Here is a 13,932-nt window from a genome sequence, read left to right as displayed (position 1 = left end):
CGTCAAGGGAGCCCACTTGGGAGATTCTAATGTTAAGGAGTCAAAGACGTAAGAAAAAAATAGCAAAGGAGATTGAGAAAGAACCAGAGAAGTAGGAAGAACCAGGCAAATGTGTTTGCTGAAAACCTAGCAAACTAAAGAAATGGTTTAGTGGAAATTAAACAACTATGTGAAATGCTGCTGAAAGCTCAAGTAAATGAGGTCGTAGAGGTCACTGGAAACTTTGAAAATCTGACTGGAATAGGTTTAGGAAAAAAATGGAGGCGAAACAAGTCAGTGAATACAGACTTTTCAAGGAGTTTGCTGTAAAACAAGAAATGGGGCCCTTCTGTTGGCTCTCCTAGGACAGACTATATCCATAAAAGTAAACGATACGTGGGCACAGATGCTGGTAGGTTTACAGATGCAGTGGTGGCAAGTTCTTTTCTGATCATTTTTATTTTCTCTGTGTGGACAGGGAGCAAGCCCAGAGGGAGGAGGTATTAGAAATGTGAGGACAGAAATAAACCCATGAAATAATCATTTGAGCTCAATGTAAGAGAATGGATTAGGAAAACCTAGTATGACTACTAAGCAACCAACTAAGGTTGCGACGATGATTTGTCAGCGATTGGTAAACATTTCCACTTTGAAAAAAATCCACTCTGTAGTCTATTCTTTCCTTTGGCTGAATATTCTCTCAAAATAGTTTTTCTTGTGAGTCCTAGGTTCCATTACCCTAAGGCAGAGAGAATCTCATCTACATTTGAATATACATGGCAGCAAGAATAACAACCTACACAAAAATGTATGGTTCAGGGAGCATTCAGTTTTCATATACATACAGGGCCTAAATGGTTCCCATTCTGCTCCTCTGTTATGGCTCTTGTGTTACTTATATTCCTAAGTCTTATTTTAACCCCTCCCTGCTATAAATTTTCAGGGTCCCTTTTCTCTTGTTCTGTTCTTGTTTTGCATGGTACACTGCCACTTCCAATTTCTGGTCTTCTGTCAAGAACCTATAATTTCTTCCAGAGCCTTCTCTGCAGTGATCCAAGGTCCAGTTGAAATCTTTATATGACATATGTGTATAGTACTAATGAATGAAACAAGAGTTACCATAATGTTGAATTGCAATGCCAGTCAAGACTTTTGCTATTATTTCACCTGAGCCATTATTTATCTGAAAAATAATCTGATGAGATCATCTTATAACAAACATTTATTTGGCAAACTATTTTATAGAAAGAGACCCTAAAAATCAAAGCATTTCTTATTTAAACAATAGACAGTATAATCCCAATCTTTCCCCCATCCAAAGCCTACTCCATAACTGAAGTACCAAAAACCCATGAACTGTACTGCTAAAAAGGAGGGTGGGGGAAAGACATTAAACTTCCACAGGAAGACTGTATAAATCTGGCAGTGGTTAAGGACACATCAGCCTATACCCAAGAGTACTATCGAGTCTGAAAAATTAACTGAAACTTACTATGAATATGTCTTTGCTCTTAATAAGGCTCAGAAACTTAAGCAATGGTACAAGTTATATAATGTAAACTGATATAATCAAAGAAGTAGAGTGAAAAATCTGGATTTTAACACCAATACAGATCACCAGATGTAAACAAGAACTTTTTAAAGACATTCTTTTAGCTCCAATTTAAAACAAACATTCAGGACTGGAATCTTCAGAATTTTCTAGTATCTTGAAAATCCCCATCTTCTCTTTAATTGGTTCTGAGGCATTCATTTGATCTAAGAGAAAAATATACAAACAAGTATTTTTTTTTTAAGTATAAGAACTTAAAAAGAAATCTTAAAAGAGAGGTCCACTATGTTTTTATGAGAAGTGAGTCATCTGTCCAAAATTTTAAAATCCACAGAAATGTGGGCCACTTTAGCAAGAAAGTACACTCCTCTTATTAAAACTAGAACTGGCCTCCAGGGAACAAACAAACTGAAACATCAGTTTGCTCATCAAAATCACTTCTGCTGTATTTAAGATATACAGATACATAGCAATAAACAACACCAATGTGAATTATGTTCTCAGAGATATTTTTTAAAAATCCCAATTATGGTTAGTTTAAAAGCAGGAAAGCAAAACACCATGAAAACATATCCTTATACACTCCCATAGCTAATATGAAATCTATTTTTACATTTTTGTCAATATGATAGCTATTGGAATGAAATCACTACTGGTTTTAATTTGCATTCTCTGATTTCTAGGGAGATTGAAGCATCTTTTTTTTTTTTTTTTTTTTTTTTGCTGTACGTGGGCCTCTCACTGTTGTGGCCTCTCCCATTGCGGAGCACAGGCTCCGGACGCGCAGGCTCAGCAGCCATGGCTCACAGGCCCAGCTGCTCCGCGGCATGTGGGATCTTCCCGGACTGGGGCACGAACCCGTGTCCCCTGCATCGGCAGGCGGACTCTCAACCACTGCACCACCAGGGAAGCCCTGAAGCATCTTTTTATGTTTGCTGGCTGTTTCTTTCTCTCCTCGTAATTGTCTGCTCTTAAGTTGTCCAGTTTTCTTGTTGATATTCAGTTATTTATATATGATAAACATTTCCTGTGTGCCGTGTGCTGCAAATATTTGTGGTTTGTCTCTTATCTGTTTACGGTATTGTTTGTTTTTACAGAAATCTTTAAATTAATAAAATCTATTAATCTCTTCATTTAGTTTGAGAGTTTTGTATCCTGTTTAAGAATCCTTTTCCTGGGCTTCCCTGGTGGCGCAGTGGTTGAGAGTCTGCCTGCCGATGCAGGGGACACGGGTTCATGCCCCGGTCCGGGAAGATCCCACATGCCGCGGAGCGACTGGGCCCGTGAGCCATGGCCGCTGAGCCTGCGCGTCCGGAGCCTGTGCTCTGCAATGGGAGAGACCACAACGGTGAGAGGCCCGTGTACGGCAAAAAAAAAAAAACAAAAAACAACAAAAAAAAAAAAAACAAAAAAAAAGAATCCTTTTCCTGGACTTCCTTGGTAGCACAGTGGTTAAGAATCTGTCTGTCAACGCAGGGGAGGCGGGTTCAAGCACTGGTCTGGGAAGATCCCACATGCCGCAGAGCAAGTAAGCCCATGCGCCACAACTACTGAGCCTGCGCTCTAGAACCCACGAGCCACAACTACTAAGCCCAAGCACCTAGAGCCTGTGCTCTGCAACAAAGACCCAATGCAGCCAAAAATAAATAAAAATAAAAATTAAAAAATTTACTAAAAAAAAAAAAAAGAACAATGGGTAAGGGGGGGAAGAGTCGGCCAATTCCGGAATGCAGGTCATTTTACTGGACAAATAACCCAGTTTTTCCAACAAATCGATGGCATGGAAAAACAAAAGTGAGGAGGGTGATATAGAAGAAAAGAGATATAGCAAACAATGAAATTTGGATCCTGATTCAAACCGTAAAAAGATTTGAGACAACTGGAGAAATCTGGATATGAACTGGGTATTAGCTGATATTAAGGTTTCAGGGCCAACTCTCTTAAATGTAATGACATAGTGACTATGTTTAAAAACATGTTCTTCTCAGTAAAAGATGCCTAAGAAAGTGGCTATGGGTAAAATGTCATGAGTTTAACATTCTGATTAAAGAAAATGGCAATGAAATAAAATTGGCTAAATGTTGTAAACTATTAACAGCAGAATGAATTATCCACAGAGGTATATTATACTATTCTCTCTACTTATGTGTATGTTTCAAAGTTTCCATAAAAATAATAAGTAAAACCATGAGAGATACTTACCAAGGAGATCACTTCGATCTAACAACAACTCCAGATCTTTATCACTAATGACCTTCTCTCTTGATCCTTTTACTTCCCTATAAGGAAACAAGATATTCACATCTATATGATAAATCAAAACTATGCATTATATTTTTCTAAAATTAAAACAATCTTACCTTTCATAATCTCTAGATTTTAATAATTCCATTAATTCCTTAGGGTCTAAAAAGTTCTTAGATTGATTTAAGCCAGATCGACCACCTTTGAAATGATCTAGAAAAAATTTTCAAGAAATTCAAAACATTCAAAATTGCCTTTAAAACCAAAATACAATACATTACAAACCAATAAGAATGCCTTACATTAAAAAGGACAGACAAACCAAGTGTTGGTAAAAAAAGAAAAGCAACTGCAATTAATCATACTTGGCTGGTGGAAGTGTAAAATGGTTGGGGAAAAGTTTGATAGTTTTCTATAGCTAAACATACACCCACTCTAAGACCAAGAACAAATACATACATATGTCCATAAATATTTGTATAAGAGGAGCTTATGCATAAGAACCAAAATCTGTAAACAATTCAAACATCAATCAACAAAAGAATGGATGAATTATTCAGCAACTTTTTGGTTTAAATTGCAAACTTCTAACACACACAACATTGATGAATCTCAAAATATTATGTCGAATGTAAGTAGCTAGGCAAAAAAAGAATACATACCAATGAATCCAGGTATGAAGTTAAAGGAAAAACTAACCTATATGACAAAAATTGGAATAGTGGTTGCCTTCTAGTGAGGGGTAAGGGAGCCTCGGAAATGACTAGAAAGGGAAACTTTCTCAGATGTTGGAAATGTCCACTACCTCGATCTGGATAATAATTAATTGAGTATATACACTTGTTATAGGCATCAAGCTGTACACTTAGCTGGGAATTTTACTGTATGTATATTATAGCTCAATAAAACATTGTCAGCATTTAAAAAATTCCTTTCAAATTGTTCTCTGAAATTAATCTCTAAAATTACTAAAAGTAAAACTTGGGGAAATAAAACTATAAACTGTACCTAATTTAAACTAAATTCAAAACAAAACAGAATTTATTTCATAATGCAAGTCCCTAAAAGCAGCACAGGTGAAAAATTTTTAATTTGCACAACATCTTATTAGGACCAAGTTCCTTTTTCCTCCAATGGAAATTCTAACTGCAATCTGAATGCTCCACAAATCAAATTAAAGAGGTCTAAAGCCTAATCCACAATTTCCCTCAAAATCAGATATAGTGGAGAAAGTGTTTGCAAGTAGAAAAGTAGCATAAAATAAATTGATAACAATTTTCAACATTATTATGATTTTTCTAGGCTTCAAAACTTATATAAGATGATTTTCAGCTTTTCTTAAGGCAGCCATCAAGCCATTTATCCAAACAATTTTATATTGAATAAATAAAAGCAGAACTCCAAGGAATATCAGGGAACAGAACATAAAATGCCAATGCGTCACCCACTTCACTTTCCCTATCCTCCAAATCTTTTCTAGATTAAAAAAAAAAAATACTGTGTTTTAATATTCTATTATTGAAACTATGAAAAGGGCATACTGGAGTCAAATATTTTTGAAATAGTAGGTTCAATAAAGTAAACAGATTTTATTGTAGCACTACTTCAATATACCTTTAATATTCTAATATTTAATATATTTTACTTGCAAGAAGAGGCTTGGAAGTTTTCTTAAAGCATTTTGGCACACAAATCTCTTATCAAGAATAAACAGTAGGGCTTCCCTGGTGGCACAGTGGTTGAGAGTCCACCTGCCGATGCTGGGGACATGGGTTCGTGCCCCGGTCTGGGAAGATCCCACATGCCGCGGAGCGGCTGGGCCCATGAGCCGTGGCCACTGAGCCTGTGTGGCCGGAGCCTGTGCTCCGCAACGGGAGAGGCCACAGCACTGAGAAGCCCGCATACCACAAAAGAAAAAAAAAAAAAGAATAAACAGTAGTGGCTTCCCTGATGGCGCAGTGGCTAAGAATCCACCTGCCAATGCAGGGGACACGGGTTTGAGCCCTGGTCTGGGAAGATCCCACATGCCGCGGAGCAACTAAGCCCATACGCCACAACTACTGAGCCTGTGCTCTAGAGCCCACGAGCCACAACTACTGAAGCCCGCGCCTAGAGCCTGTGCTCTGCAACAAGAGAAGCCACCGCATTGAGAAGCCTGTGCACCGCAACAAAGAGCAGTCCTTGCTCGCCGCAACTAGATAAAGCCCACGTGCAGCAACTAAGACCCAACGCAGCCAAAAATAAATAAATTTATTAAAAAAAGGATAAACATTAACAATAACATCATACTCAACAGTGAAAAGCTGAAAGCTTTTCCTATAAAATCAGGAGCAAGACAAGGACGGCTACTCTAGTCACTTCTATTTACACAGTATCGGAAGTTCCAGCCTCGGCAATCAGACAAGAAAAAGAAATAAAAGGCATCCAAATTGGAAGGGAAGAAGTACAACTATCACTATTTGCGATGACACAATACTATATCAAGAAAAAAACTAAAGTCTCCACAAAAAACTGTTAGAGCTAGTAAATGAATTCAGCAAAGTTTCAGGATACAAGATTAATTAATATACAGAAATCTGTTGCATTTCTATACACTAATAATTAACTATCAGAAAGCAGAAGTAAAAAAACAATCCCATCAAGAATGAAATATCTAAGAGTAAACTTAACCAAGGAGGTGAAAGAAGCATTGGAAGAATATTGTTAAAATGTCCATACTACCCAAAGCAATCTACAGATTTCATGCAATCTCTACCAAAATACTCATGGCATTTTTCACAAAACTGGACAAGTAATCCCAACATTTGTATGGAACCACAAAAGACCCCTCCAAAACAAAAGCAATCTTGAGAAAAAAGACCAAAGCTGGAGGAATCACGCTCCCTGACTTCAGACTATGCTACAAAGCTACAGTAATCAAAACAGCATGGTACTTGCATAAAAACACACACATAGATCAATGGAATAGAATAGAGAGCACAGAAATAAACCCACAGCACTTACGTTCAAATAATCTATGAAAAGTAGGCAAAAACATACAATGAAGAAAAGACAGTCTCTTCAAAAAACTGGATAGCTACATATAAAAGAATGAAACTAGCACATTTTCTCCACCATAAACAAAAATAAACTCAAAATGAATTAAAGACCTAAACTAAGACCTGAAACCATAAAACTCCTACAAGAAACTACAGGCAATATATTCTTTGACATTGGTCCTAGCAGTGTTTTTTAGATCTGTCTCCTCAGGCAAGGGAAACAAAAGCAAAAAAATAAACAAATGTAACCTAGTCAGACATAAATGTTTTGTACAGTAAGGAAACCATCAATAAAATGAGAAGGCAACCTACTGAATGGGAAAAAATATTTGCAAACTCTATGTCTGATAAGGGGTTAATATCCAAAATATTATAAACAGCTCATACAACTCAATATCAAAAACCCCAAACAACTGATTAAAAACCTGGCAGACCTGAATAGACATTTTTCCAAAGAACATCTATAGATGGCCAACAGGCACATGAAAAGATGCTCAATATCACTATCCATCAGAGAAATCCAAATCAAAACCACAATGAGCTATCACTTCACACCTGTCAGAATGGCTATCATCAAAAAGTCTACAAATAACAAATGTTGGCAACGATGTGGAGAAAAGGGAACCCTAGTATGCTGTTGGTGGGAATGGTGGGAAAACAGTACAAAGGTTCCTCAAAAAAACTAAAAATAGAACTACCATATGATCCAGCAATTCCACTCCTGGGTATATATCCAAAGAAAACAAAAATAATAATTTGAAAAGATACATGCATCCCAATGTTCACAATAGCATTATTTACAATAGCCAAGATATGGAAACAACCTAAGTGTCCATCAACAGATGAATGGGTAAAGATGAATGGTTAAAGAAAAATACAAAATGGAATATTATTCGTCATAAAAAAGAATGAAATTCTGCCATCTGAAACGTGCATGAACCTAGAGGTTATTATGCTTAGTGAAATAAGTCAGACAGAGAAAGACAAATACTGTATGTTATCACTTATATGTGGAATCTTAAAAATAAAACAGATGACACCATTGTAAAGCAATTATACTCCAATAAAGATGTAAAAAAGAAAAGAAAGTTATATCACAGTTAAATAAATTAAAAGTAAATTATAAAATAAAATAAAAATAAAATAAAATAAAACAGATGAATAACAAAACAGACTCAGAGATATAGGAAAAAAACTAGTGGTTAGTGGGGAGAAGTGGGGGCAAGGTAGGGGTAGAGGATTAAGAGATATAAACTGCTATGTATAAAATAAATAAGCAATAAGGAGATATTATACAGCACAGATAATGACTTTATAAAAATAGTCATTATTTTTTAATAACTTTAAATGGAGTATAAGCTATAAAAATTGTGAATCACTGTTGTACACCTGAAACTAATATAACATTAGAAACCAACTATACTTCAATAAAAGGTTTTTTTTTTTTAATGAAAAAAAAGAATAATCAGTAACATCATGTCAATCCCCATGACAGTTTAAGATATGGCACTTTAAAAGTATACATGATACTCTTCACTGCCCCATCGCTCCTCATTTTAGACAATAGTATTTTCCATCATGTCTATGGTCACACCAACCCAGCTTAGGTCTTCACAGCTCCAAATTCCCCACTGCCTATTTAAATCCTGCACTGATTTCTTTCTTTTCTTTTTTTTTTTTTTGCGGTACGCGGGCCTCTCACTGTTGTGGCCTCTCCCGTTGCAGAGCACAGGCTCCGGACGCGCAGGCCCAGCGGCCATGGCTCACGGGCCCAGCTGCTCCACGGCATGCAGGATCTTCCCGGACTGGGGCACGAACCCATGTCCCCTGCATCGGCAGGCGGACTCTCAACCACTGCACCACTAGGGAAGCCCCTATTTCTTTTATAAAGAAAGTAACAACAATAACAAAAATTCACAACACACAATAGACAACTTAAGCAAAAAAGTACTACAAAATGTTATTTACTTTTGTGGATGATCAACTTTTCCAGTTTTCTTTTAGCAGCTGCTCTTTCCACAATTTTCTGATCAATAGTATTTGCTGTAACAAGACGATATACAACAACTGGCTTTGTCTGACCAATTCTATGACATCTATCCTGGGCCTGAAGATCAGACTGGGGGTTCTTAAAGTTAAAAAGAAAAATAACATTTAACAGTTTAAGGTTAAAATTATTTAAACTCATACTATGTGGGTAAAGTCAATAAGCATGATCCAATCAGAATCTTTGTTTAAAAAGATTCTGATTAAAATTGAGTTAAGGTACTGTTTAAGTGCCTTAACTCAATTTAGACTTCTAGAGTGACTTCAATGATAAAGTAGGTTCAAGTCTTTACACACTGGACACTTGACAAAGAAAAGATTTTCATCTTAAAGTGGATACCTTTTCAAAACAGAAAAATGAAATTACAAAGTGTACAACAAAAGATTAAAAATTCAGAATGGAAATATATCAGTATATTGCTACACTTCCAACTTACCCAATCACTATCATAAATGATAACAGTATCTGCTGCAGTCAAATTAATGCCCAGACCACCGGCTCGTGTACTCACTAAAAAGATAAAAACATCTGGATCTGTGTTGAAGCTGTGCATCTAAAAGCAAAAGGGATATAAACATAAGGAATTAAGAAAGAAAGAAACTGTTCCTGCCTGGAATGTGGATATAGAGCTGCATATTAAGCAGCTATCTTATAACCGTTTGTTTACCAGAAAAGGAAGGGGGAAGGCAGTGGTGTCCCAAGGGATATAATAAGCCAGCACTCTTCAAGCTGGGTGTGAGTTCTTAAGCATCCATAGGACTTTTGATGTGGGATAAATAAATACTGAAAGCCACAGCAGCCATAAAGTTGAAAATGACCAATTTGGTGGAAAGAGATAAAATTATCAGACTCAACTCCCATGAAACAAAAAATCATGATCATGCCTATTGCCCAGGTTGTGGCAATAAACCAGAGGCCCTAGGATGTAGGTCCTTTTTTTGGGGGGGCCGTGCCATGTGCGATGCCGGATCTTAGTTCCCCAATTGAACCTGTGCCCCCTGCAATGGAAGTGCAGTCTTAACAACTGGACCGCCAGGGAAGTCCCTAGGTCAATTTTGAACATTACTTCAGAAATCAAGACAGGAGTTACAAAAAAGAATTAAGTATGTATGACATAAGCAGTCTTACATTTTTTTCTCTCTCTGAATAAGTCATGGATCCATCAAGCCTGCTAAAGTTGAAATTTCTAAAGTCACAGTAATCAATCAAAATGTCCAACATTCTTGTCATTTGTGAAAAAAGCAGCACCTGAAATTTAAATATATCTTAGTATCTATACTGATTAATGAAGAATAATTAAACAACCAAAAATCCAATCAAAAGTACCATACCTTATGACCTCTGGTTTTTAGTTCTGGCAGCATTCGATCCAAAATTAAGAATTTCCCAGAATTTGTTACCAACTCTTCATCAATCTTAAAAGTGGGCAAAGAAAGGAAAAAAGAAATTGTTCACAACAACTACTAATAATCTGTTTTTGTCAAAATAAAAACCATGTTAACAGTTTAATTTTCAATGACAAGTAAGTCCCTATAAAACTTTTTAGATTGACCTTGTTATTTGATCTTTTTTATCAGAAGATAAAAAAGGAAAAGGAAAGACATACTCAAGGAAAGACATACTCTACAACTTAAAACCAGTGATTTCACAAAAAACAAAATTCAGTTTAAGTGTATAATCTATCCTCCCCACACCTCTCCCCAAAACTTTGTATAACAGAACATTAAGTTCAAACTTACTTAATGTTGAGGTTTATTCTTTATAACTGAGTACACTTTCAACCAGATGCGTATGAAAATTACTGCTAAAACTCTCAGTAGAAATTAAAGAAAGTATAAGAGCTTATAAGCAACCTAAGTATCCAAGATGAAATTTTTAACCTTCTGGTGACTATTAATTACCTTCAGAGATTATCTTCTTCCTTACTCAATGAAAAGCTTTAAAGCAGTGGTTCTCAAATAGGGGCAGTTTTGCCTTCCACCCCCAGGGTATATTTGGCAGTGCCTGGAAGATACTTTATGTTGACACAACTGGGGGAGGGAAATATTTTGGCATCTAGTGGCTAGAGACTAGAGATGCTGGACAAATGGCCTGTAGTCCACAAGACAGCACTTCCTTAACAAAGAATTATCTGGCCCAAAATGTCAATATTGACAAGGGTAAGGAACCCTGCTATAAACTAGTACACAACAGGGTTATTGAGGGTTACTAAGAACTGATTTCCTTTACTACTAGGTTGTTTTTCCATCAACTGCCCAAGAAAGCAATTTCATTGATTTAATCTGAAAGCTCACAAATCAACATAACTTTTTGCTCTCTTCTATGGCTATCTGTTGAGATTTAAGCAATGAGCAGCCAGACTGATTTTGACAAGCTGAATACTAATTAAAAGGAATACTGAAAAGGTGACAACAATTTCCAAAATAGACAGCAACTAAATCACAGGGTGGAAATCAACTGTGTTACTTAAAAACTTCTACTTCCAGTATCACTCTAAATTTAGGAGGATTCCTAGCTGTTTACATAAAATATATAAATAAAAATATTAGTTAGCTTACATGTAGAAAACCACCTTTATTCTAACATTCATAAAATTCTCTGAATTTGGGGGGAGAAAACAATCTTCATATAACATAACAGTATTTACTGTAAGTAATAATAATAAAAAATGACACTTTCACCCAACATGAAAAGTTACAGAAATCAAAACAGTATATTATTAAATAGTATTCACCTTAAACTCTTGTGTGACCGGGTCTATAGGGTACTCAATCAAATATGGATGATTACAGCACTTACGAAGTAGCATCATTATATTCTGCAGCTTCAGATTAACTTCAGATTCTATAGGGATATTTGTTTCCACAACAGCTCTGCACAAAATATATAATCCATGAATGAGACATTAAAAAAAAAGAAAAGAAAAAAAATCACAGTTTAAAGAATACTTAAATTTATTTTTAAACTCACACCTTTCTCGGTCTACCTCTGGCTGTATTTGGCTGATAAGTTTTTCCAATTCATTAGGGAAATCATCTATTTTGCTGTAATCTATTGACTTTCTAGTTCGCCGTTTTGGTCGTCCAGTGGGACTCAGCTCAACTGTTTCTTTCTAAAACAAATTAAAGAAATATCTTTTTAAAAAGCTATACTCTTATTTATAGTGAGGTGGATGGACCTAGAGTCTGTCACACAGACTAAGGTAAGTCAGAAAGAGAAAAACAAATACCATATGCTAACACACATATATATGGAATCTAAAAAAAAAAGGTTCTGATGAACCTAGGGGCAGGACAGGAATAAGACGCAGACGTAGAGAATGGACTTGAGGACACGGGGAGGGGGAAGGGTAAGCTGGGACGAATTGAGAGAGTGGCATTGACATATATACACTAACAAATGTAAAACAGATAGCTAGTGGGAAGCAGCTGCATAGCACAGGGAGATCAGCTTGGTGCTTTGTGACCACCTAGAGGGGTGGGATAGGGAGGGAGACGCAAGAGGGAGGGGATATGGGGATATATGTATACATATAGCTGATTCACTTTGTTATACAGCAGAAACTAACACACCATTGTAAAGCAATTATACTCCAATAAAGATGTTAAAAAAAAGTTAAAAAAAAAAGCTGTACTCTTAAATTCTATACACACACACACACACAAAGTAGGGTATTAATATTTTTATGTACAAAATGTTTTAACATATAAAGAAAAAAAAAATTTTGTCTGTCATCATCAAGTTTAATAATTTCCAAAGGCACAAAATCAAGGATCCATAAACTATAGCCAAATGTAAATTTTATCCTGTGAAATTTAATTGTTTTAACACTGATGACAATATCTGGAATCAGAGTTAATGCATCCATATCTCAATGGAAAAAATTAAGGATGGATAAAACTTCTGAACTTATATAAAGGAATTTAATAGCTTTGGGCTGAAATGAGGCTCCACATATCTGCACTACAGAGGTTATTTCTTTGGATTGGTATAATACTGCAATGAAATTCCTCCCAACAGGCAACTACTTTAATTTTCTAACAGTTAAAAAGGCAGAGATTCCCTTTAATTAAAATGAAAATGGGATAACAGTCTAATGGTTGTACAAAAACAGACATGCATAATCATAAATACTTTGAAAAGAAATACACAGGTCCATGGCAAACAGTCAAAAACCTGGACATCTGAACAAAATTTAAGGGTCTTCTAATCTTCAGTGATAAGATAATCACATTCCAATTCAATTTCTTGTAATATGGTGGGTAACTAAAAAAGATATTTCTTTCAAATAGAGGATTTTATTAAATTTTTTGGCTACCAACAACCTCCTGTAAAGGGATTGTATATTTGGGGTGACTGGTCTAGTTGGCAAGCCCTTAGTATATTGTGTGCTTGTTCAAATGTATTTCCAAGTCCATCCCCAGACAGTATTTCAGAGGACTATAAAGCAATTAATGCAGGAACCATCACTTGAATTTTTAGTAGGACCACAGAATTACTAGGAGACAATTTTTGCTATTGGCCTTATGCCTTATACTCCAGTTAGAAATTCACCCTCAACGAGTCAGGAAAACAGGTGATGAGCCTTATATAAGACTGAAATCAACCATGAAATTTTCTATGCCAACTGTCATTTACAGGTAGGTTATTTCAAATCCACACTCTACCTCGCTGGATCCAAACATGTTTGCAATTGTACGGTTCACAATGGCTGTGTAAAAGATCTCTTGTTTCTTTGAAAGTGGTGCATAAACAACTACTTCTCGTTTAGGAGGAACTTCAAGGGCAACATCAGATTTTAGTCTTCTCAATAAGAAAGGTGTTAAAATCTAAAATTTAAACATGAATAAACATATATAAATATTAAACATTTTTGTATTTTCAAGGAATACTCTCCCAAAATACCCTTTTACCCCTTCTTCCTCTTATCTTCCTATATAAAACTATCACATCTCAAAAGGTGATATATAAATATTTCCTTGAAATTTTCCAGACCAAAAACCACCAAATGACAAACTCATAGCGTTTATCTGTAACATTTCACAACTTATTAATTTTTAAAAAATTCTAGT

General features: G+C 35.8%; 1 protein-coding gene across 2 annotated transcripts in view; it reads right to left on the bottom strand.

The window, feature by feature from the left end:
- Positions 1 to 1,642: 1,642 nt before the first annotated feature.
- HELLS (helicase, lymphoid specific) overlaps positions 1,643 to 13,932 on the bottom strand; it is a gene marked incomplete at its 3' end in the record, with an annotated part of 34,801 nt that continues 22,511 nt past the window's right edge. For both annotated transcript variants that reach the window (XM_079717599.1, XM_079717600.1), the window contains exons 11-20: positions 13,528 to 13,689; positions 11,833 to 11,972; positions 11,595 to 11,733; positions 10,192 to 10,275; positions 9,989 to 10,108; positions 9,297 to 9,413; positions 8,782 to 8,941; positions 3,892 to 3,988; positions 3,734 to 3,810; positions 1,643 to 1,737 (exon numbers count right to left, since the gene is read on the bottom strand). In XM_079717599.1, the coding sequence (XP_079573725.1) occupies positions 1,643 to 1,737; positions 3,734 to 3,810; positions 3,892 to 3,988; positions 8,782 to 8,941; positions 9,297 to 9,413; positions 9,989 to 10,108; positions 10,192 to 10,275; positions 11,595 to 11,733; positions 11,833 to 11,972; positions 13,528 to 13,689 (1,191 nt within the window). The remainder of the gene's footprint in view (positions 1,738 to 3,733; positions 3,811 to 3,891; positions 3,989 to 8,781; positions 8,942 to 9,296; positions 9,414 to 9,988; positions 10,109 to 10,191; positions 10,276 to 11,594; positions 11,734 to 11,832; positions 11,973 to 13,527; positions 13,690 to 13,932) is intronic.

This window comes from Hyperoodon ampullatus (assembly GCF_949752795.1).
Source record: "Hyperoodon ampullatus genome assembly, chromosome: 1".
Lineage (NCBI taxonomy): Eukaryota > Metazoa > Chordata > Mammalia > Artiodactyla > Ziphiidae > Hyperoodon > Hyperoodon ampullatus.
The sequence above is the reverse complement of the archived record's forward strand: the minus strand, read 5'-3'. Positions and strand labels throughout refer to the sequence as shown.